Source organism: Aspergillus versicolor, assembly GCF_001890125.1.
Source record: "Aspergillus versicolor CBS 583.65 unplaced genomic scaffold ASPVEscaffold_2, whole genome shotgun sequence".
In the NCBI taxonomy this organism is placed as follows: domain Eukaryota; kingdom Fungi; phylum Ascomycota; class Eurotiomycetes; order Eurotiales; family Aspergillaceae; genus Aspergillus; species Aspergillus versicolor.
The window spans coordinates 3,960,333-3,982,195 of NW_024467525.1; the positions used below are offsets into that span (position 1 = coordinate 3,960,333).

General features: G+C 50.6%; 9 protein-coding genes across 9 annotated transcripts; 4 read left to right on the forward strand and 5 right to left on the reverse strand.

Moving 5' to 3' along the window:
- Positions 1-41: 41 nt before the first annotated feature.
- Positions 42-854, reverse strand: ASPVEDRAFT_50806 (YdcF family protein; the record flags this gene model as incomplete). The annotated part of the gene is made up of 1 exon (XM_040814371.1): positions 42-854. The coding sequence occupies one exon, from the start codon at positions 852-854 to the stop codon at positions 42-44; it is 813 nt and encodes a 270-aa protein (XP_040665099.1).
- Positions 855-1,166: 312 nt separating this feature from the next.
- ASPVEDRAFT_80948 (DUF3716 domain-containing protein) lies at positions 1,167-2,200 on the reverse strand (the record flags this gene model as incomplete). Its single annotated transcript, XM_040816952.1, has 3 exons — positions 1,167-1,573; positions 1,623-1,958; positions 2,008-2,200. The coding sequence occupies 3 exons, from the start codon at positions 2,198-2,200 to the stop codon at positions 1,167-1,169; spliced, it is 936 nt and encodes a 311-aa protein (XP_040665100.1).
- A 433-nt stretch (positions 2,201-2,633) lies between these two features.
- On the reverse strand, positions 2,634-6,411 carry ASPVEDRAFT_125164 (tRNA adenylyltransferase; the record flags this gene model as incomplete). Its single annotated transcript, XM_040806247.1, has 5 exons — positions 2,634-3,677; positions 3,726-4,156; positions 4,267-4,372; positions 4,422-4,567; positions 4,821-6,411. 5 exons carry the CDS (start codon positions 6,409-6,411, stop codon positions 2,634-2,636), a joined length of 3,318 nt encoding a protein of 1,105 aa, XP_040665101.1.
- A 790-nt stretch (positions 6,412-7,201) lies between these two features.
- Positions 7,202-9,482, forward strand: ASPVEDRAFT_124445 (TRAPP III-specific subunit 85 family protein; the record flags this gene model as incomplete). Its single annotated transcript, XM_040806180.1, has 2 exons — positions 7,202-8,276; positions 8,335-9,482. 2 exons carry the CDS (start codon positions 7,202-7,204, stop codon positions 9,480-9,482), a joined length of 2,223 nt encoding a protein of 740 aa, XP_040665102.1.
- A 334-nt stretch (positions 9,483-9,816) lies between these two features.
- Positions 9,817-11,451, forward strand: ASPVEDRAFT_124325 (putative vacuolar sorting protein SNF7 family protein; the record flags this gene model as incomplete). The annotated part of the gene is made up of 5 exons (XM_040806168.1): positions 9,817-9,863; positions 9,929-10,184; positions 10,260-10,481; positions 10,538-10,732; positions 10,786-11,451. The coding sequence occupies 5 exons, from the start codon at positions 9,817-9,819 to the stop codon at positions 11,449-11,451; spliced, it is 1,386 nt and encodes a 461-aa protein (XP_040665103.1).
- An 86-nt stretch (positions 11,452-11,537) lies between these two features.
- On the reverse strand, positions 11,538-13,153 carry rad18 (E3 ubiquitin-protein ligase RAD18). The gene is made up of 4 exons (XM_040814389.1): positions 12,503-13,153; positions 12,329-12,443; positions 11,698-12,272; positions 11,538-11,647 (listed from the first exon to the last, which is right to left on the reverse strand). Exons 1-4 carry the CDS (start codon positions 13,032-13,034, stop codon positions 11,625-11,627), a joined length of 1,245 nt encoding a protein of 414 aa, XP_040665104.1. The 5' UTR covers positions 13,035-13,153; the 3' UTR covers positions 11,538-11,624.
- A 135-nt stretch (positions 13,154-13,288) lies between these two features.
- Positions 13,289-15,126, forward strand: ASPVEDRAFT_123143 (uncharacterized protein; the record flags this gene model as incomplete). Its single annotated transcript, XM_040806053.1, has 9 exons — positions 13,289-13,348; positions 13,408-13,463; positions 13,522-13,794; positions 13,872-14,037; positions 14,108-14,416; positions 14,472-14,496; positions 14,547-14,678; positions 14,727-14,918; positions 14,975-15,126. 9 exons carry the CDS (start codon positions 13,289-13,291, stop codon positions 15,124-15,126), a joined length of 1,365 nt encoding a protein of 454 aa, XP_040665105.1.
- Positions 15,063-17,457, forward strand: ASPVEDRAFT_508645 (glycoside hydrolase family 125 protein). The gene is made up of 3 exons (XM_040814390.1): positions 15,063-15,678; positions 15,751-16,955; positions 17,022-17,457. Exons 1-3 carry the CDS (start codon positions 15,545-15,547, stop codon positions 17,288-17,290), a joined length of 1,608 nt encoding a protein of 535 aa, XP_040665106.1. The 5' UTR covers positions 15,063-15,544; the 3' UTR covers positions 17,291-17,457.
- Positions 17,458-17,624: 167 nt separating this feature from the next.
- Positions 17,625-21,782, reverse strand: ASPVEDRAFT_123921 (uncharacterized protein; the record flags this gene model as incomplete). The annotated part of the gene is made up of 4 exons (XM_040806136.1): positions 17,625-19,024; positions 19,084-19,189; positions 19,258-19,259; positions 19,784-21,782. 4 exons carry the CDS (start codon positions 21,780-21,782, stop codon positions 17,625-17,627), a joined length of 3,507 nt encoding a protein of 1,168 aa, XP_040665107.1.
- Positions 21,783-21,863: the final 81 nt, after the last annotated feature.

Below are 21,863 nucleotides of genomic sequence, written 5' to 3' on the forward strand. Positions count from 1 at the left end.
GCTACGTTGCACTTCAGTCGCTTGGGATCCATAATTCTATATTATCTACGTCCATGATGTTCGAATAAAACCCGTAGCCGGGACCACGCCAGCTCGACATCAGCTGGCAGGTCAACATGAGCTATGAAACCTCGCCCGCGTGGACCATATCCCTCTTCATCATCTCTTACCCTCGGTATCTCTCCCAGAATCAATTCAATAAACCGGTCCAGTACCCATGAGCCAGACACGTCGTCCGTATGCTCATACTCCAAAAGCCAATTGTCCGATAATCGCACCTTGGGAACAAACCCCGGGAAACTGAGGAACGAGACCTGGGACAATATATCGCCGTAAACCATTTCAAATGAAGCCTTCGTTCTAAGCATCATCGTCGGGTCTTGGTTGATGATACACGATTTGATGTCCCGGAAACCTGCCCGCTCAAGCACGCGGCGACTAAACAACGCGTTCTGCCCACAGTTGGTGGATTGGTCTTCAATCAGAATCTGACATCCCTGCGCCGTAATCCTGTCACGATCGAATGATTCATCCAGAATCTTTTCCAACACTCGAGCCTCTGGCAGTCCTTCGATCGAGTTGGCGAGGTTTGAGTAGCGAGGGTGATGCCGGAGAGCGGCGTAGAGCAGTTTCGTTGAGTGGCCGATGCCGCCGCAAAGCACCAGGCATTTTGTAAGATCAGGCTTTTGCTCGAGTGTATGGAAAATTGTTTCGGCTCCGAAAAGGACTTGCGAGGCGCATACTATTATACAATCCACTGGAGGTGCAGAGGAGAGGTTGTCTAACTGAGGGTCACTCAAGTACTCAGATAGTGCATTGATGTCTGAGACAGTCTCAGCAGAACAGGTGGTCATATTGTAATTTCCCAAATAGCACTTGGTGATTTATCGCTTGGCTTCTGTGCTGGGTGTTGTTCAGTGATGAGAGAACTCGGCGGGACGTGACTGCCAAAAACAGAAATTCCTGCCGGTGGAGCACAGCCCCATTCAGGACGAGGTACTTCTTGCAAATATAAAAGAACCAACAGTTTTACGCGAATATATCTGGTACTTGACCACGATAGTATCATTCTTATCCATAATAGGAAATCGAAATAAACAAGATAACGCTTAACAACAACGCTGGACCAGACTCAAAGCACAATCCACAAAACAACAGAAACAAGGCTACAACAGGTCCCAAGGATTCCCGGCTTTCTTTCTTTTCTTTTCCTCCTCCTCAAGCTGCCTTATTCTCTTGTCAACCACCGCCAAGTGTGCAGCCAGATCACGCGAGGCCTGCTTCAGCAGCGGTAGATCGTTGATTGATTTCGGATCGAGGGGAAATGGAATGACCTTGCCATCGTGGCGGGACGGGGCTCTGAGTGAGGTTTTTGTCTCAGTTTCTAGAGCTGTGTTTAGGGTGTTGTCGTCTGGTAATTCAACAACTCGCCGTGACTGAAGCCGTAAATCCAAGAATGGCGCGCGACGCTGGTTTCTCGAAGGGGGAGTCAGAAAAGGCGACTGGTATGCTTGAGCACCGTAGTCGGCCACTGAATCAGTTTCCAGACTTTCCTCACGGTCATAACTGGTCCCTGAATATGCTTAGCCAGCAGAGCGTGTTCTCCATGGCCAAATACTCACGGAAAGTACAGTCAGGGCGGCGGCTGAAACGACAGTTGGCGCATGCCTCACTCATCGGCTTGCCGTCCTGTACATCGGACCCAATAACGCATCTCTCCCAGACTCCCTTGCCTTGGCTGCACCAGTTACAAGGGGTTTCTGCCAATTCGCCGCGGGTCTGAACAAACCCGGCGATCAACGACCCTGCGTCTTTAAGGTTTCTGCGCTTTGGGTTCCCATTTTCGTCTGTACTCCAATCCAGCTTTCTCTTCACGGGAAAGTCCAGGTAGTACATCATAATCGGGTTTGAGGTTCCAAGCGGAGCGATGGGGAGATCATCGAGGGTTATGCCAACAACTAGCTTGTTTAGTCTTTTGTTTGCGAGTGGCAAGGAGTCCATGCTTACATTCAGATATAGGACTAGGAGTCCAATTTCTCTCCTGGAACTCTGCTAGGCGAGAGGATTTGCGGAGCGAATAGATTTGCTCAAAAGCGTCATCTTCGATTTCGGATGCAGACCGCTTGATGGGCTTCGGCAGAATGGCCCTATAGGCATGGAAGCCCTCAATATCACCATCATTAAGGAGTCGGTAGGCCATCTTGGGAGAAACTGCTAAGTGGCGGAAGATTGTTTGTTGCCTTTGGCTTGCGTACTTTTAACCGGTATCAGAGGCAATGGGAAACGAGAATGAGTACGTGCTGAAGTCTTAAACGATGGATAGATGAGAGTTGGAAGCCATGGACAGCACTCTAACACAAGACTCAACACATTGCTTGTGTAGCAGACAATTGTATAGGCCACTTCTCTCCTACCCTTATGAAGCCTCCTATATTAACACATGTTAAACTGTCACTTCCCATTGTCTCAGAAGGGTAGTCAGTGATCGAGAAAGCTATTGCAGCACATCTCATCTTCACACTACTCCTTAATTCGAACTGACTGTTGCTTTGGTCAAACAGGATAACAGGACGCGTTTAGCTAAGTGTATAATGACGTAGTTATTATCTGGATATCAATTTTTTATTCTAACGTCAAATACTACCAAACCCAAAATAATTCCCATCATCCGGGTCAACATCCGCGAGAAGACACTCTTTTAAGCTGTCATCAGCATCAACCAACATCTGTATCTCTCGCCCAATATTCTCCTTTGCCTCTCGTTGCCCTTCATCGCTATCTATGTGAGCGGGATTCTCAAGCGCGTATCTCAGCAGATAGACGGAGCCCTGTAATTCCTTTTTCAACCGCATCAATTCCGCGGTTTTGTTTTCGTCTCTAGGAGGCGACGCCGATGTTTTATCCTTGGGAGCTCTAGTTCCAGCGGTCTTTGACTCTTCTTCGTCATCAAGAACATTAACCCAGCATGAACAAATCGCCCCAATTATTTCGCCTCGCCATCTCCATATCCGCGGGTACGCATTGAGAATCGCCGCTCGCGCAACAGAAAGTGCGGAGAGGAGGAGTGGCGGGTGTGTGGTTCCGAACATATTGGATAATGTGCTATACACTAGAGGGACGATGTCTTGGAGGTACTTGGTAGTGTGGATCCCCAGATCCGCGCAGGTGATGGCGACTTGGTTAAGAAGGAGGGTTGATAAACGGGGATGAGGGAACGACGCAAAGGTAGAAGTCGATGTTATGTCTGCTGAACTGATGTGGTGGAAGGAAGGGATGAGGTGGTCGCGTAGTGTTTTGGTTGTTGCGGATATGAATGTTTCGTTATCTTTCATGTGTTTTATTGGGGTGGGTTGGCTATCCTGGGTTAGGGCCGATCGGTAACTGGTTTGGAGGAGAGATCGTAGAGCTGGGTAGGCTGCAGCAAGGAGTTGGATAGAGTCGTCTTCTGGGGTGATTGTCGGCAAGGAGTGGAAGCACGGTCTGATGGCATCTTCGAAGACCGATGACAGATTCGTCCGTCGCAGAATATCGGATTTGCTTTCTTGGATGGGGATCAAGAAATGTGACAGCAGAATACAGCCGTGGCGTTTAAAGGAAAGGCTGTCATCGTCTATCATGGTGAGAATAGGTGGAACTAGAAGGGGGAAATGTGACTCGAGATGCTCGCGATCGGTGTGCTAAATCCTGATTAGTAGGTTGGCCGACTTCAACACAGAAATACACACTTTATACTGGTTGACAACCCAGGAAAAGACAGTGGTGATGTAGACATCATACATCTTCCACGGTTTAGTCTCAGGGTCCAAAATACTCATGTCGAACCGCGGCAAAGGAATAGGGTGGAAGTTCTTTCGACCAGATTCAGTAATAGCCGGGTTTTTAGTCTTTGCAAACAGAGGTCTGATCCGGGTTTTGAGCAGAGATTCCACTGTTCCCCAAAAATGCGAGGCTTCAGATCTCTCAACGAAATCATTTAACAATGCGGTCGAGGTTGTGTAAGTCTCAGGTGTAGTCCATGCATCTTGTTCAGAGGTGAAGCTTGCCAAAGCAATAAGAACGTCATCCAGTGACTCGGCATCCTCAATTGGAAGCAGTTTAGCTAGCGATGAAATGACAGGTATGGCCAGAGTAGACCGCTGCTGGCTCTCCATTTGCGCTACAACCACCGTTAGTAGACTCAAAGGCAAATTTCACCGGAGCGCTCACTCTCTGGGAATGATTCCTCTGGAGACTCCGCAAAAACTGGAGCTGGCAGAGCAATCCTACTCGCCCATTCGTAAAGCCTGTTAATGGCGGCTTTGTCTGCATCAGACACACTCTCAAGGGCCTTGCCGCTCAAAAATCCCTGCGCAACGAGAAGATCTTCGAGAATCTGCTGAATTGTAAGTATCAACAAGTAAAGTAGAATGCATAGACCGTACTTTGGCATGATCTGAATTGTCATGTGTAGATATTTCTTGCCATAGCTGATCCACGGCAGCTGGAATAGTAACATTACTCAGTATTGACTCGGGAATGAGAGCGGGTTTTTGCTGCCGTAGAGCTCCACGTGCTGCATTGCGTAGTTCTTCCATCATTTAATATAAGTATCTTCGAAAACGCACATCAGGGCAGCCTTGAGATGAGTTCGGCGAATACATAAACGGTTGCGAGTGGAAGAGAAAACGCGAGTACGGTAGAAGCCGAGGGGGACCCATCAAGGATGTTAAGTAAGCGGGAAGGCTCAACTACAGCCCAAATATATACAACAAACAGAACAATTCACCAACTGGGTGAATGATTATATTTATTCTTTCTATGCCATTGTTGTATTCATACACCAAATTCCCCTTTCTTAGACTCAAGATACTCCAATGCTTTTTGCTTGTCTTGAATGTCCGGGTGCAACAGCTGCCACTGTATCGCGAGCTCCAGGGCTTTGGACACCCAGGGTCCCTTTTTGGCTGGGATTGCACCCATGACCTCGCCTCCGTTTACAATAGGCTTTAGCTCACAGACATCCTGGAGATCCTGTTCTAAAATGTACGTGAGGAACTTATCATAGCTCTGCACCACCGCGGCAAAGTCTCCCCCCTGCATGATCTCCTGTAGAAGAGACAGGAGAACACAGAGCCTCCAGTCCATACCCCAAGACCGAATATGTAGCCCAACCTGTTGTCGAATCTCTGCAGCTGTCCCTTGCAGTTTTCCATCGACGACTTCGGTTTTGACGTTGATAATATTGCGCCAATTGCTCGCGGCATGTTTCAGAATCGTCACTGTCTTGTTATCTGAGCGCAAAGCATCGCGGGCGGCCTCTGCCATACGCGGTGGTAACGGCTTCCCTTTCGGAGGACGTCCAGGGACTGCCGACCAAGGAGCGAATGCAGCGATCACCCAAGCATAATATTCTTGGAGCGAGTCACGGATGAGCAACGTGCGAAGACGGCCGACAGCTTCTAGCTCCTCAGTTGAGAATAAAAAGCGGTGGAGCGCATTATAAGCAAGCGACCACGAGGATGGGTCTGCGGTAGCGTCGTCCTGATAGTTGGTGAAAATAATGGGGTACAGATTAAGACGATCGATGGTGTTAAGCGCCCCGCGGGGATCTGGGCCTCGAAGCATCTTTTCCACCTCAATGCCTACACGCTCCCTACTGATCTTCAGCTTAAGCGCAGTACCAATGTCACTGTGCTGCATTGCGCTCTCTGTATCTTTGTCGATGCGGAATCCTAGCCGGCTCGCAAAACGAATAAGCCTCAAAACTCGAAGAGGATCGTCCTTGAACGTTTGGTATGGCTCCAGCGGAGTCCGAATGATTTGGTCTCGCATGTCATCCAGCCCCCTCTTAGTAAGGTCCTCGACTTTAGATTCATTCAGGTTGTAAAAAAGAGCGTTTATGGTGGCATCTCGGCGCAAGGCATCTTCTTCCGCGCTTCCAAATTCCATCTGGGGGGTCCGGCTGTTTTCGGTATAAGTCTCCTTCCGGAGATTGACTAAATCCACGTCATATCCAAAGATCTTTGTTGTAACTGTTTCCAGATGCTTTGATTTCTCCGGGTTCGCTTCGATTTTGTGAAGACTACTGAATGCTTTCTCCAGTTCGTCCTTTTCATTGCCTTTTCGATACTTGTCCAGGTTTCCCGGAGTTTCCAAATACTCTATCAGGATATTCCCAAACTGGTAACCGGTCATGTTATTGATCGCAACGTCAATATCATGGCTTTCAACTCCTAGCAGCTTGTCCCGCACCCAACCTCCCGTAAACCGGAGGACAGTTTTTGAGGTATCCGCACTGGTCTTGCCAGCTGCTACGTCGCGCTCCTGTATATATTGACAGACATCAAGGAGCAGCGTCTTGAATGTGTTCTCGAGAGGTGTGAGTTCAATGGTCGGGGGTTGCTGCGCGGTTTCGTCGGCGGCTGAAATCATGGCCGCAGAACCGGCTTCCTCCGGGGAAGTCGTGGAAATTCGCCGCCTCTTGTTTGCGCGCGGAGAAGGGGAATCGAATGCCTGACGACGGCTCATATAACGGCTGTATGAGGCAAGCCGGAACGGGGTGAGCTGTAGGAAAACGCGGAGGGTCAGTCGCGGTGAGGGGTTGCTAATCAGGTACGCCGTTGATCGTGTCAGTCGGGAGGAAATTTGGCGAGGAAAGGCGAGGGAAGGGGTGAACATGGAGAAAGGACCATCGCACAGAGAGAAAGAGAGCGAGAGGAGGTAGTTAAGTCATTGTTGGGATGTCCATTGAGTCACAGCAAAAGACCAACGGAGCCTTGGGGAGAATCATCCGCAGCGGCAAGCACAACACCGCCTTCGTTGGCTGCTGGGGGAATCCTGTTCAACATCCCAACCGTGACCCTCGAATAACTCTTATCCATCCATTCTGATGGTCTGACTCAGGTATAGATTTCTTACTTGGTTCACATGCTGGGGTAATGCACAATTCAAACGCGATTCGCCTGGCCTGAAGAATTGCTCCACGTTTCGGCGCAGTGAGTTGGCCTCATCCCGAACCGCCTCACCACGTTTCCAAATCGTCATCGCCTACCTCTCCTCCGTTCCGCACTCTCGCAATCCTCTGGACGGTGTCGCCTCAGTTACAAGTCCCTTCTGGCCTTCGCTTCTACATTCTCAGAGCTTGCTGTACCCTCGGTCCATGGGATAAAGCTAAACCCTCCTTTTCCCTTCTTCATCAACTGTCGGAATCCATTCGGTGTCGATGACATCGCCCGGAGATGGTACTCCGGTCAAACCTCCGCCGTCCTTCTCGCCCGGCGTGCCGCGTGTCCCAGCCAAGACGAGATACCCTCACCAGCGGCGCGACTCGTCCTCGTCTTTGGACACGGAAAGGGTGGAACCAAGAATAGCCTCGTCGTCTCCGACACCCCCGCTATCAAATGCCACCGCTGAACTTCCCCTTCGAACTGCGTCTCCCCATGCCAGATCGGTCCGGTCATCGACCCCGCAATTACGGACGTCACTGGGATCACCAGTAGATGGGAGAGCCGATGCTGCCCTGGATACACGATCTTTAATCGTGCGTTCATTCTCGCCCGTTATTGGAGTCTATGCATCCCCAGACACCGACGAACTGGTCCGGCAAAAAGGCTTCAAGGGTGGGTTCTGCGAGTTAATTCGGCCTTTCGGAGAGAATGTACCGGGAAAACTTATCATTCGAGATAGCGTGGGCTCAAGTCGCGGCTGGGAGGATTACGGGGTTCGGTTCGTCGATTTAGGCGAGATATGCCGGGCACCCAACGACGCAAACCAGACGCGGAATTCGCCCCTATCTCAAGTTGAGACAGTCCTGGAGAAGCACCTAGACTCCACCGACGGTCCGCCAAGCGGGTCATTACATCCTAAAGATCTAATAGGCCTCTCATCTACTTCACCTTTATATAAGCTATACCTTCGCCAACTGTTATCGATCGCCTCTGCCGCGCCCTTTGAAACATTTCGCCATCCTGTAGCCAGTGTGATTGCTATCAGTTCTCGCAACTCCGCACCTCTGGAATCACTTAGACAACTGTACGCAGACACCAATAACGGCCAGCGGAAAGTGCCAGACTGGATACACCCCGAGTATCTACGTTACTATGTACTTGTCCACGATGAAGACCACGACGACATCTCAGAATCAACCAAACTCTATGACCAGATGAAGCGCCACTTCGGTCTACATTGCCACCTTCTGAGACTACGCAGCAATCAATGTGTGGTTACAGATGATGATAGCGTACAAATGCCAGAATGCGAGTGGCTCTCACCCTCGGAGCGGCTTCTCGACAGGTCAGGTAAGAAAAATATCACAAGCTAGGCCCCATTTATGTACGTGCATGCTAACTGTACCAGAACAACTGGTCGACCTTGGTTCCGATGGCCTTCTCTGCCTATTCGAATCCGACGTGATGTCCATCAAAGGTCTTGTCCGAGAGCTCGTCGCGCAGTCCGTTATTCCATTTATGGAGAATAGGGTAGCTGTATGGAATGATCAAGTAGCGTCGAGAAGGCGTGGGATTAGTGGTCGCTTTATGTCAATGTCGCGCAAATGGGCGGGCTTCGGATCTGGCTCTCGCAGCTCAGGTTCCGGTGGAGCAAGCGGGAATTACAATGTGTCTCAAGGGTTTTATCATTTCGATCATTCCGAAGCCATATTACGAAAGATGGCAGACTATGCTTTCATGCTTCGTGATTGGAAACTGGCAGCGTCAACATATGAACTGCTTCGTTCCGACTACGCAAATGACAAGGCCTGGAAATATCATGCCGGTGCTTACGAAATGTACGCGGTGAGCACACTACTGAATCCATTAGGAATGGGTTCGAAGACCAAAGTTGAGGGCATTGATCAGATGATTGACACTGCTTGTTATTCTTATCTGACTCGGTGTTCGGATCCTGTTGCTACGTTACGCTGCCTAACCCTAGCCGTTGAGCTGTTGAGATCGCGTGGAGGTTCTGCAGCCGAAAGCGCAGCTAAATGGGCCATGCGGGTCATGGATCTAGGGTTGGTGGAGTCGGTTGGGCAGGGCCTTCTCAGCGAAAGGATATCGTCATGCTACGCTTCCCGAGCGCCCCCGAATGGAGTACGATTTGGTGGTCGTCACCGCAAGGCCGGAATGTGGAGTCTCTTCGCTGCTGACATGTGGCTCAGACTTGGTAAGCCATCGCTGGCATCCGCGTGCCTTGAGGAGGCGGAGCGTCTCTACGCGGACATTCTGGGTAGCGATGGTGCATTCCCTATGCCAGAAATGCAAACTTTCGCCGACAATCTCCGACTTTCCGTGAAAGTCGGGTATCTCGAAGCTCGTGGTTTGGATGTCAGAGAGGAGACAGGCAGTACAGACCCCTTGGACAACGTGGAGACCAGTGAAAAGCTAGACAGGCGCATGAACCGAAGGTCCTTAATTGGCACTGCCTTGGACACTACAGCTCTCGCGGGGCTTCAAACGGCGAGAGATGGGGAAACCGTGCCCAGTGACGATTTTGAACGAGCATAAATATACCACCATGGCGGATAAGAGGCGTATACTAGGCTGAATAATATAATAGAGTATTACTAAGTGGTCTCACGCGAGGCTTGTACAAAGTTATCTCATTGAATTTTGTTCAGTGCCGCTCGTAAAATGTAAATAGACTCAACTATCGTCACTGCCGGCACGTGATACTGGTACCTTTGCTTGTTATCGATAAGGTCTCCACCACTTGCATTTCGATCAACCTCCGATCGAGCTGGAGACTCGCTCAATACCCATCCAAGGATAAAGTAACGCAAGCCTCTAGCTTCCCAAACCTAAACCGCCTACTCCTTGGTTACAACACAAACTACCAACCATGGGCGACCTACTCAACTACATCCTCTCCCAAGACTCTTTCAGAAAGTACAGTAGACACCATAACCGCGACCTCCTGCAACTCTCACTGATCACTCCCCGTTGCAATCTAGAAATCGTCTCCCCTCACTCTACTCCGACTTCTCGATCCAAAAGAAGACGAACCCCGACGGGTACCACGTGAATGTTGCAGCATGGGAGCAAGTGTTAACGAAAGCCGCGCACAACGGATATATCTCCACACATTCACACGATGCGACGGGGCAGCGGCGCAAAGCAAACCACCTGAGTATCAAGGTTGACGAGAACTTAGTCCGAGATCTAGAGAATCCGGAGTGGGGGAGGCCAGTTGCGCTGGGAGCTGTCTTTGTTTGTCTCACCTGCTTATATTATATATGTCCTTTGCCAAGTTGATGCTAACTTGCTCAATTTCGGGGGTCGTAGGAAGATGCAGTCTGGAACCGAACGATGGTGCCGGTGCAGTTGTATAAAGCCAGTGGGACGAGTCTACGGAAACCGCAATGGGGCCTTATTGATACGACGGCGCTTAGCCCGTGGAATGTTATGACGTGGGGGTTAAAGCAGATAAAGGGTTTTGTGGTTGGTTCTGGCTCTGATGGGCCAAGGTTGCAACCTCAGGTGCTGGTCTTGGTGGGAAATCTTCAGGTATGGTGCTTGGATAGGTCTGATTCTTTTTTGTTTACAACTAACCTTTTCAATAGGAGGCTGGGGAGAAAGTAGTCAAGCAGGCAATTGGATTGAATCCTTCGAAAGCAGGTCTTGTTTATTCGAAAGAAAACTTTGTGGAAACGTTCGGGACGGTTCTGGATCAGGAAACCGAGTTGTCTGATACTGATTTCGAAGTTCTATTGCTCTATCTATACCGTGATAAGGGTGCCATTGCCTATGATGGCAAGGTATGTGACAGTAGCCCACCCATCGAATACGACATAGGCTAAATATATGCTAGACGGTTAGGTTCAGGCCCTCGAACGACTCTCCAAGGGAAATTTCCGAACAAGACACAACTATTGCATCTATCAAGACTCTTACAGCAACGATAACGAAACAGGTTAATAACCTAGAGAAGAAGATCGCGGAGCTGAACGCAACTGCAAAGGCTGCTCTAAGCAATAAAAACCGGGTATCGGCCCTCGCTGCAGTGCGGTCGAAGAAGCTTGCGGAGCATAATCTGCAGCAGAGACTTGATACTCTCGCACAACTCGAACAGGTCTATCTAAAGATCGAACAGGCCTCAGACCAAATCGAATATGTCGCGGTGATGGAAGCTAGCACGGGCGTTCTTCGAGGCCTGAATGATCAGGTCGGAGACATTTCCAAGGTCGAGGATGTGGTCGACGAACTGCGCGAGGAGATGTCCAAGGTGGACGAGATTGGAAATATCATGGGCGAAGCTGGACCTCAGATCGACGAGACTGAGATTGACGACGAGCTCGAGGAATTGGAGTCCAAGGAGCGAGAAGCCAAGGAAGAGCAAGAGGCAGAGAAGACCCGGAAGCAACTTGCTGAGCTCGACAACCTCGGTCTTGAAACACCGGCCGAACAGAACGTTGACTCCGCCTTGAACGACAGTATCGAGAAGCTTTCACGGATGTCCGTTGAAGAAGGTCAATGAAACCCTGTGAGCCTTCTTTGCAAGCATTTCTCGGTTATTTAGGAGTAGACTGCTACAGATATACCTGAGAGAAAGCGGTGCTCTAGCTGTTGCTAGTGTCTGGGGCTGCCTGTATCCCAGTCTCACTCACGATAATGTTTGAGATATTCATTGAAGCATGTTGCCCACTCGGTTTAGGGGGAGACGTCGGTATAGCCTGCACATGAGCCTCACCCACTGCATTATCCGGGAGTGTCATTGTCGTACTTTCCACGTTCAAGGTCTGGGGACTTCCCGGCTCTGTCTGGACGTCGACCTTGGGATCGATATCAGCTTTCAATCCGTGGGAGATGGAGACACCGGGTGGCTGCACGGGTTGGGCGCTCTGCGTTTCATTCGACGCCCCCTGAGAGGCGTTGGGTATTGTTGAACGAACAACCGCATCGTTCTTCCTTCGCGCACTGGCGATCAATTGCTTGAAGTCAGTGTTATAGTTTGCTGACCACTCCCCTGTATCGAAATCCTTGCGCATTACGGAGCTCGTTGGGTCAGTTGGGGTCACCGAATTACCACCTTGCGTCCCCTCCCAAACATCCAATTCTCGCAATAATTCACGTTTAGACTTTGGGGTTTTCGAGTCACAGTTGGCGTTCCATAAATTCATCCATTCTGTGTGTCGCCTTTGTAGCAGGGGTCGCGAGCCCCAGTTCGGTATACCCAGATCTTTGAGTTTTCTGCGCAGTGAGGTCTCTTTCATTAATGTATAATTTATAGCCGGAAGCCTTCCTGGTGCTTTATCTGTAGCATTCGGTAATGGCTTTCGAGGCGCAGACAACAAAGAACTGTATATAGAGAAATTAGTACTATTCCACTAACACCTCCATGTCTCAGAGCTTACCCAAATGCTGCAGGTTTCGGTTCAGGAGCAGCACCTGTGCATGTATCGAGGTGGCGGAAGACAGCCTCGTCCTTCATCCTGCGTGAGCAGATCGGGCACGCGACTAAACCATCGTCTGCAACTTTCAAGTCAACATTGCACTTTCGGTGGATGTAAGGATGCAACAGAGCATACCTGGAATATATTCTTCGTCCTGAATATCATCTATAGTCTCGATAGGAACAGCCTGAGCCTGTCGCGTGATACCTCTGCTCTGTGATCTTGTGCGAATACCCTCCCCGGCAGAACTACCTGACCCGTCCTGGTCCGCGTCTTGTTCTATTCTACGCTTCTTGGGCGCGCGCTGTTCCGCAGAGTCGTCCTCGCCGTCATTTTCCGTGGCTTCATTGCTCCGGGCCGCCCTTCTCGCCAGTTGTAGAACGCCTGGTCGAGCATTCTTGAACCCCTCAACGAGTTCCTGGACCACCCAATTTCGACGCAGCTTCAACTCCTGATCGGAGCTCCGACACGTGGGGCATTTCCCCTCAGTGCTTAGACACCGTCGAATACATAGTGAGCAAAATGTATGACTGCAAGACGTAATCACCGGGTTGTTAAAAAAGTCTTTGCAGACCTGGCAGCGGAGAGAGGATTCGAACGGTGCGAGAAGCGTGAGCGGCGTGTCGAGCCAGTCGGTCGAGTCGGGGATGTCGAATGTCGGCTCCATGAGGGTACTCGCGTCAAATTTGCAGCTGTAGTCCAGCGCAATTATTCTCCAGCAGTTGCCAGGGGCCCTCTTCACGGTGACTCGGAGGAGCTTGATTTCGAAACGGCGTTGCTCGATGAGGGAAAGAGATGGGAAGCGCCAAGACCGGCTGACTGATACGCGTTAAGTGGTTCGCCGCAACGCGTCGATCTCGCTGTTGTCTCGCGGAATCTCCGATATACTGTTCAGCAGCAAAGCAGGCTTTTCGTCGCACTATGGCGGTTGCGGACTATAAGAAATACCTCGCGGAGAATGTTGTCGGCGAGCGGCGGACTGTATGTATCTATTTGCATTTGCGCGGGTATGGCTTTCTCATTGACATGAGCAACAATAGGTCACATATCGCTCGCTGGGTCGAGCATTGAGAGTGCACAGCACCATCGCGAAGCAGTAAGTGTGGTCTCTTGTTGATTTAATGATTTTCAGAGATACTGACTATCAAAAAAAGAATGCTGTATGACTTTCACCAGAATGAAAACTCGAAAAAGCCATCCAGTGTGAACGCGACCTATGTCCTGACGGGAGCTCCCAAGCCCACCGAGTCTACGGCAAACGACGCCGCGGTCAACGGCAACAGCAACAACGATGACGATGACGATATAATGCCTAGCAGCTCGTATATTAGCAGTTCTATGCCCAACCAGGATGCCGTGCCCGATCAGGTTTCTGTCTCCTCGGTTCTACTGGCGCGAGAGGAAGACCTAGAAGGCGAGTTTGTTTTGTTTCGCGTTCTATGACAACTGGCTTGCTATTTGATGTTGGATCGCTACTAATGCGCTTTGCAGGCGCGAAAGCTAGTTTCGAGTCAATATCGTCCATATACATATATAGTTTGCAGGCCACCGTATTACAGGATCTCAACGTCCTTACCGATGTCAGTCGTGAAATGCTCGCCAGCCATGCGCAGGAGGATCCATTAGAATATGGGAAGCAATGGGGTATGATTCAAAATACAAATGTCAAGGTATGGACTAGCCAAGGTCTACCACACAATACTCGAACAAGCCATGTCCCACTGACTTGACATTGGACAGAGGAGAATAGGGGCACGACCACCACCCCCACCTCCGGCGTCTTCGAGCACGGTACCGGCGAAACGTCCCGCGCAGTCCGAGCCATCTCAGCCAAAGACTCAGCCAAAGAAAGAAGAAGTCACGAAGGAAGAGCACACAGAACCTCCCAAACCTGCGCAGCGCCAGAATTCCTCTTTGTCAGCAAAGCCAGCAGAAAAGAGTGCGCCGGCAAAGAAAGAGAAGGGCAGTTTGTTCAGTTCTTTCGCGAAAGCGAAACCAAAGCAGAAGAAGGAAGAGTCTTCAACGCCAGCTGCGTCTGGTGCTGAATCGGTGAGCATATTCGATATTGTCCAGGTTACTATTCAGCGTACTAACTGTCTCGCAGGCTGGACCTAGTGGTGCTGAAGATGGTAAGTTGATTGAGATTTACCGGTGCTTTACGTGAGCTAATGGATCATAGTGGTTCTAGATGATGCCTCTGAAGAAGAGCAGGAAGAACTCTTCCCGGAATCCAAGAAGGAAGCCTCTAATGAAACCCGCGAAAGCAGGAGAGAGCGCGAAGATAGGCTTAGGAAGATGATGGAAGACGACGGTTTGTCGTTCCGCAATTCTTCTTGCATCAAAAACTAAATAATCGCAGATGAGGAAGACGAAGATATGCCCGACGCTGCAGAGTCGCCGGCAGAACCGCCGGTAGAACCAGAGACTATCGACGAACCAGCTCCCAAACAAGAGGATCTCAAGGTAGAAGCCACTACTAAAGGTGGCCGTCGCAGAGGACGGCGGCAAATCATGAAGAAGGCAGTGAAGAAGGATAGCGAAGGCTATCTCGGTGCGCCCTGCGCCCCTATATTTTGAAATCTATCGTTGAGCTAACCCTGTTCTTAGTTACGGTCGAAGAGCCCAGCTGGGAATCATTCTCGGAAGACGAACCCGCACCGCCGCCGCCCAAGAAGAAACCAGTAGTGAACGCGCCAAAGGGTAAACCTGGTGCCAAAGCGGGGCAAGGGAATATCATGTCGTTTTTTGGCAAAAAGTAAGCTTGGAGGCATGATTCATGGCGGGGGGAGCGGCATATTCCGAAATGACGATGCGTGGTGTAGAGATCTGATTGCATAACGCAGACCACTAGCAATTAATATAAACGTGAACGACTCCAAGGTCGCGATGCACCGTAGCATTCGGGTATAATCCTTCAAAGCGATGGCAAATCGCCTCGTCGTGGCGCAAGTTGTCAAGCCAAGGGGCGGAGAATGATCGTCGCTTGTTGCAGTTGGAGCTCCGCCGTTTTCGATATTCTCCGCATTTCATCTCCAGCCTGCGCAACACCCCGGCAATGCCTCTGCAAGCAGGGGCCTCGATCCCCTTTAAAATCCCCTCCTCCCAAATGCATGCTATTACATTATTCTCGTGGGCGGTATTTTGACGCTCGTTTCACTCAACCCCGTTCGCGAGACCATGACACTCTCCGCGTTGGTTTACGGCCTGTCGCTGCTTGGCTTCGGCGCAACGGGAGCTGTAGCCCTGCGAGACGAGCCTTCAATCCTTCGACGAGCGTGTCCTGACTATCTCGATTACTCTCAATCTCCTCAGTATGCTCCAGGCCATATCTCTCCGTTTCTTCGCTTATTCTAGTGTTCGAGACTAACACTCTGCCTTCGTAGCGCTCCATACAGCGAAGGGCCATTGAAACTCCCATTCCAGAGACCAGTGACGGAATGTCGAACTTTCAATTCCTCAGTCGTGGAGAAGGTCATTGAGGATGTTACTTCTCGCATGCATGACAAGGATCTCGCCCAACTGTTCCGCAACGCATTCCCCAATACACTAGACACAACCATCAGGTGGCACACCGACGGCTCTACGACAGCAGTAAAAAAGGGCAAGAGAGCCAGCTCCCAGTGGGAGGGTCCACAGAGCTTTATCGTGACTGGAGACATCAACGCAGAGTGGCTACGCGATTCTACAAATCAATTAACCAACTACCAAACCCTAGCGAACAAGGACGAACGACTCTTTAACCTCATTCTCGGCGCAATCAATACGCAGGCCGAATTCGTCATACAATCACCGTATTGCAATGCCTTCCAACCTCCACCTCCAAGCCATATCAAACCGGCAAATAACAGTCAAGATGACACAGTCCATCCTACCTACGAGCCATCAGTCGTATTCGAATGCAAGTATGAACTTGATTCCCTCGCCAACTTCCTCACTCTTGCAACCGAGTTCCACGAGCACACCGGTTCGAAGGACTTCCTCACCAACCGCTGGTATACAGCGCTAGAGACGGTCCTCCAAGTTCTGGACGCACAATCCGAACCGACCTTCAACGAAGCAGGCCAATACGTTGAAAATCAGTATACCTTCCAACGAACTACAACTCTAGGAACCGAAACCCTCAACCTCGCTGGCGTCGGTAACCCGCTCAACACCGGAACAGGCCTCATCCGCAGCGCCTTCCGCCCCAGCGATGACTCAACAATCATGGGCTTTTTCATCCCCGCAAACGCGCAGATGGCTGTGCAGCTCAAGCGTACAGCAGACATGCTCCGCTCCGCCGGCGGACGCTCTGATCTCGTCTATGATCTCGAGCGCCGCAGCACCCGCCTCCGCAAGGCAATCCAGGACAACGCCATAGTCACACACCCTAAGTTCGGCGACGTCTATGCTTTCGAGGTAGATGGCTACGGGTCGCATATCTTCATGGACGACGCAAATATCCCCTCCCTCCTCTCCCTCCCCGTCCTCGGCTTCGTCGACCAGGATGACCCGGTATACAAAAATACCCGCGAGATGGTTCTCTCCAAGGACGGAAACCCATATTACCTCAATGGAACCGCCTTCCATGGTATTGGCGGTCCACACAGTAAGCCCTACTCTACCTACCCCTTACAAAACCAAAAGGTGCAGAAGCTAACTAAAACCCTACTAGTCGGTCTTGAGAATGCTTGGCCCATGTCCCTGCTCATGCAAGCCCAGACCTCCGACTCCGACGCCGAAATCGAGAAGTGCATTAATATGGTCCGGGACTCAAGCCGGCTTGGTCTCGTGCATGAGTCTATCGACGTGAACAATATCCATGAGTATACGCGTCCTTGGTTTGCGTGGGCGAACTCGGTCTTTGCGCAGACGGTACTGAAGATTGCGGCTGAGCGGCCGCACATTGTCTTCGGGAAGGGGGCGGAGGCATATGTCCCTTAGATATGGCTGAGGGGTCTGTTGAAGTGATTGTGATACTGTGGTTGATTTTGGTTGTGGTATCAATGATGTGGGAGGCTTATCTGTTGAGATAATAGTAACACCTTACCTGTTTATGAGCACTATGTAGTTATAATATCCATCAATGGTATCATTACTAGTATCATGGGTATATTGAGTAACCTAGACTATGCGGGCTACTATATGCATCAACCACTCCCAAGCCTCCCCATATATACAATCACCATGCAAATGACGCTAAAGTCGTAGCTATACAGTTCTCCAAAATAAACAAAAGGAAAAGTGAATAATGTTGGTCGGAAAAGGTGGTGAGATATCAGATAAGAACCCTTCTCAACCCTTCCGTCCCACCCAACACTCTTCTTCCCGTAACCGGGCATCGGCCTTTCCCGCTCTCCCATTTCCCTTCCCTACTTTGTCCAACATGCGTGGTTTGTTCCGGGCCATCCACATCTTCGCCTTGGTCAAGATCATCCTCCCATGGAGCGCCGGCGCCATCCCCGTTCATGAAATCAATTTGACGCTGATGCTCGCCGTTCAACCAGTGGAAGATGCATACGTAACAGTACACGTAGCCGGTCTGGCATGCAGTGGGGTTGGCGAGCTGGTTGAGACAGACAGGGCACGAGGAAGCGACGTCGGAGTCTGCAGGTGGGAGGGATACAGTGAATATCGGTAGGTATGAAGTGGTGGAGATAGGGGGCTGAATGCGCTTGCGGGGTGAGGAGGTTTTAAGGGCTGATTTAGGGGACGATACACCAGTATCAGGAGCTTGTTTTTCTGAGGACTTCTGCTTCCGTTCGGACGGCGGAATCATCCCCTTTGTTATGGGGGCTGGGATGTCGAGAGTGTCGGTGGCTTTGCGGGCCAGTTGACGTGAGAAGTCGCTGGCATGCCACCATTCAAGGAACTTGAGAGCGAAGATAGAGGCAGGAAGGAAGTATCGAAGGGAGCTCAGGAGTTGGGGGTAGATGTTTTGCGGGCTGAGGGCACCTAAGAGACCAGATCCTGGGCGTGTTCGTGCACCGCGCGGGCTTTGCGGGCTGCCTTCCAAGATTTTGGCGATTGCATGGTGGTCCGCGGAGCTTAAACGGCGGATCCGTGTCCCAATGAGCCAAAGGAAGGGAGAAGAGTATTTGGTGTTATCGAAAAGATAGGCGAGGTTGAAGGCGAGAATAGAGAAGTAATAGGCCGCATTGACGGAGGGATAAACGTTGCGGAGAAACCATTTATAAGTGTGCATGAGGCGCTGCCGAATGGTAGGGTTCGGGGGTAAATCGTCGCTGGGGTTGTACCGTGGACCACCGCTCATGATAAGGGAAGCCTGGGGAGCTGCGTGGATATCGTACCCTTCGTCCAACTTGCGCTTGAGGTAAGGAATGCCGATCATAACGAATAAGTTCTTCCACACGTCCGTAGTGCGCAACTTCAGACTGTCGCGAACGGGGCCAGGGGCTCCCAATTGAGTTCGGGGAATCTCGCCATTTTTGGTCAGCAGAACACGCTCGCGTTTGAGCGAGTAAAAGTTCTCTGTGAATGAGCCGCCGAAGTTGCGCAAGTAGTATCGCTCGACAATAAGGGAGAGCAATGCATAGACCTCATCATAGGAGTTTAGCACTCGGAGCAGATATCGTGGGTGCCGATGTGTAGCAACTGCAAGAATATATCGTAACGATGGAGGAAGGAGGTCCGACAGCTGCTGTTCCGCGAGTAGTTCTATCAGACTGGTGGTTAGCTCTCGACTGCTCTCCGCATGGAGGTTACCCAAAACTTACCAAAGAGCGACGGTTTGAAGTCATCGAACTCCTGCTGGAGACTTGGTAGGTACTCCATAATTCCGGCGGAGATACCTCGTCTGCTCTGCAATACAAGGAGAGCAGGCTCGGAGACGCGAGACGGAGAAGAGATGGGGATGGAGATGAATTACGGCAAGAGGCCGGGGCTTCCACAACTCCACGTCCGCTTTGGGCCGAGGCTCATCGGCACGTGGTTTAATTAGTCATTACTATCCATGTCACTGCATAACTAACTGCATATAACCAAGTGCTTCATCTGGCATTGTATTGAAATTGGTAAATCTGCACCATGTTACCAGGACAACACTTTCTACTTTCTACTAAACTTCACCACGTGGCTCAAATGGTCGCTTAAGCCGCCTCTAAGGTATCCGAGGCGAATCATCGCGAATGGCAAAAGATTTCCATCGGAAACCACTTCATCCGCCAGTTGCGGGAAAATCAAGATATTGAAGCATAGAAGGAACGTAGAAGGTGAAATATAAAAAGATTTATATAATTATACAGTGGCGGAGGTAACCAACCTGACAACCTTCACACGAAGTACAGCAGACATTACCAGTGGCGTCCCCGCTAGAAGACAAGTGGGCTATGGACTGCGGTTTGTCGGGTATCGAGTAGAATGTACATGTACATGCAACATGGTAATTAGTACGAAGGGTGGAGTGGCCATGCTAACCCCTTAGCTTATCCTGGCATTTCTTCAACAGCTTCTCAAACTGAGCATCGCCACCCTCCTCGATTTGCGATCCAAGCTTAGGATATGCAATGAACAAACAATCGTGGATGTGTGTAACCAGGTCACCTTCTAATGCAATTGGCGGGTTCTCTCGGCCCATCATGGGCGTGACGTTGAGGAGGCATTCACGCGCAGAAATCCTATCATTTAGCTCGGCATGAATTCGGAAAAGAGTTGTATAGTCTTCGTATGTGCGAGCGCTCCCCTTTAAAGGTAGCTTTCGCCACCATATCCAAAAGGCCTGGAAGTCACGGTTCCGTAATATGGAGAACATGAGCGTTCGAGCCGCCACGGGGTCGAAGGGGATGTTGAGTGTGTCGATCATACGCAGTACATGAGCTCCTCTGTCTGCCGGACTGGTCTCGCCATATTCCCCAGGGCCAGGGGGAAGAGAGGCCAGATAGTATAGCCGGGCGAAAACCTGCAAATTCATGAAATCTTCTCCTCTCAAAATAAATTGATCTAGAGCGGAAAGAGCCATTTCTTTGTCCGAGTCCGTGAACCATTCTCCCCCAACTAGCGGATCGTCACCTGTTCGTGGTGCAAGCAAAACATCGAGAACCACGGCCAAGATTTGCCCAGATATGTTACCTGCAGACATACAACAACCCATGAATTCTCGGTATATGCTTTCTCTGCTGTACCCAGTATATCCTTGAGAAACGGCGGAGCACATAAGCTCGAGCTCAGCCACGGCTGCAATGTCCAATGAAGAGCTAGACACTTCTTTGTAAAAGTCCCGTAAAAACGCAGTAGATTTGCGATCACGAGGGTCATCTCCCAGTTTAACCTTCATTTCCTCAACAGACAAAGACGAAAGAGACTCTGATAACCCAGCCAGTGACCCAGAATTGCGTCGCTCGCCCTGACGCCTGACCTGTCGTTCCTTACCTGCAGCAAAATGCACAGGTGACGGACCGTTGATGCGCATCGTACTACTAAAATTCCTTTTCTGTTCAAATGGAAGGCTCACGGTTGACCTGGGAATATGCGATGGTTTATAGTCAGATGGTGACCGCTTTATCGAGTTTATAGAACGAACCTCCTCGGATGCGTCCATGGCGATATCAGAATTCTTCTCTTTCTCCAGTTGGGCGCGCATTATCCGTCCCTCCCAGAGAGTTTCCAGATCCAATTCCGCTCTCTTCTCCTCGGTGAACAACTGGACAACCACTCGTGTTCCTCCCACTCGAGGCCCAAAACCCTCAAATTCGCCGTCCGTCTCCTCTTTTGCGGGGGCTTTTTCTACAACGCCTGCGTTGACACAAATCCAGCCCGTGGTAATCCCATCATCTTTATCATCAACCATGGCACCTGTCCGGCTAGCAATTCTAGCGCGCCGAGTCTTGCGTCGAAGCTTGATTTTTAACTCGTTCCTTCCCAGCAATCCATCCGCATAGGGTGACAGCTTATGAGTGCTCCGCAGCCAGCGGCAGAGACGGTCCGCAGAGACATTCAGATGTTTGACACTGCGCGCGGTCCCGATGATCATGATGACATTGGCACCCAAGGCGGCGGGTGTTTCCAACCCCCGTAAGTCAATCAATTTGAGTCCATCTAGACCAAGATCTTTAAAAACATATTCTAGGAGCTCTGGCAGTATTTTTGGCGGGTTCTCCGGAAGCTCGGGAAGCTGATCTCTGGAAGTTACTTCGGCGGCTGCAGGAACCGAACTCTCCTCTTGGAGATACCAAGGAATGTGTTGCGTCGGTTGAGAAGTCGGCTGTAATTTAACCGTGTCCTTCTCTTCAGCTGGTACGCCGCTGGGCGAGGGAGAGCTCGGAGTTGGGTGTTCTGCTGAGATGTGAGAAGATGAGGTCAAACTCCGCACTCGGCCGTATGAGAGGAATGTATAGCGAGGAACAGTAGAGTACACAGAGGGCGCGACACGAGCTACTTCCGGAAAGCGCCGCGGGGCCCTCAGCAATGTCCTATTCATCATTGCCGACGATTGGCGGGAATATGATGGAAATTGGAGTTGAAATGATAGGTTTTCTTGCGGAGATCCTGAAGCTGGTGA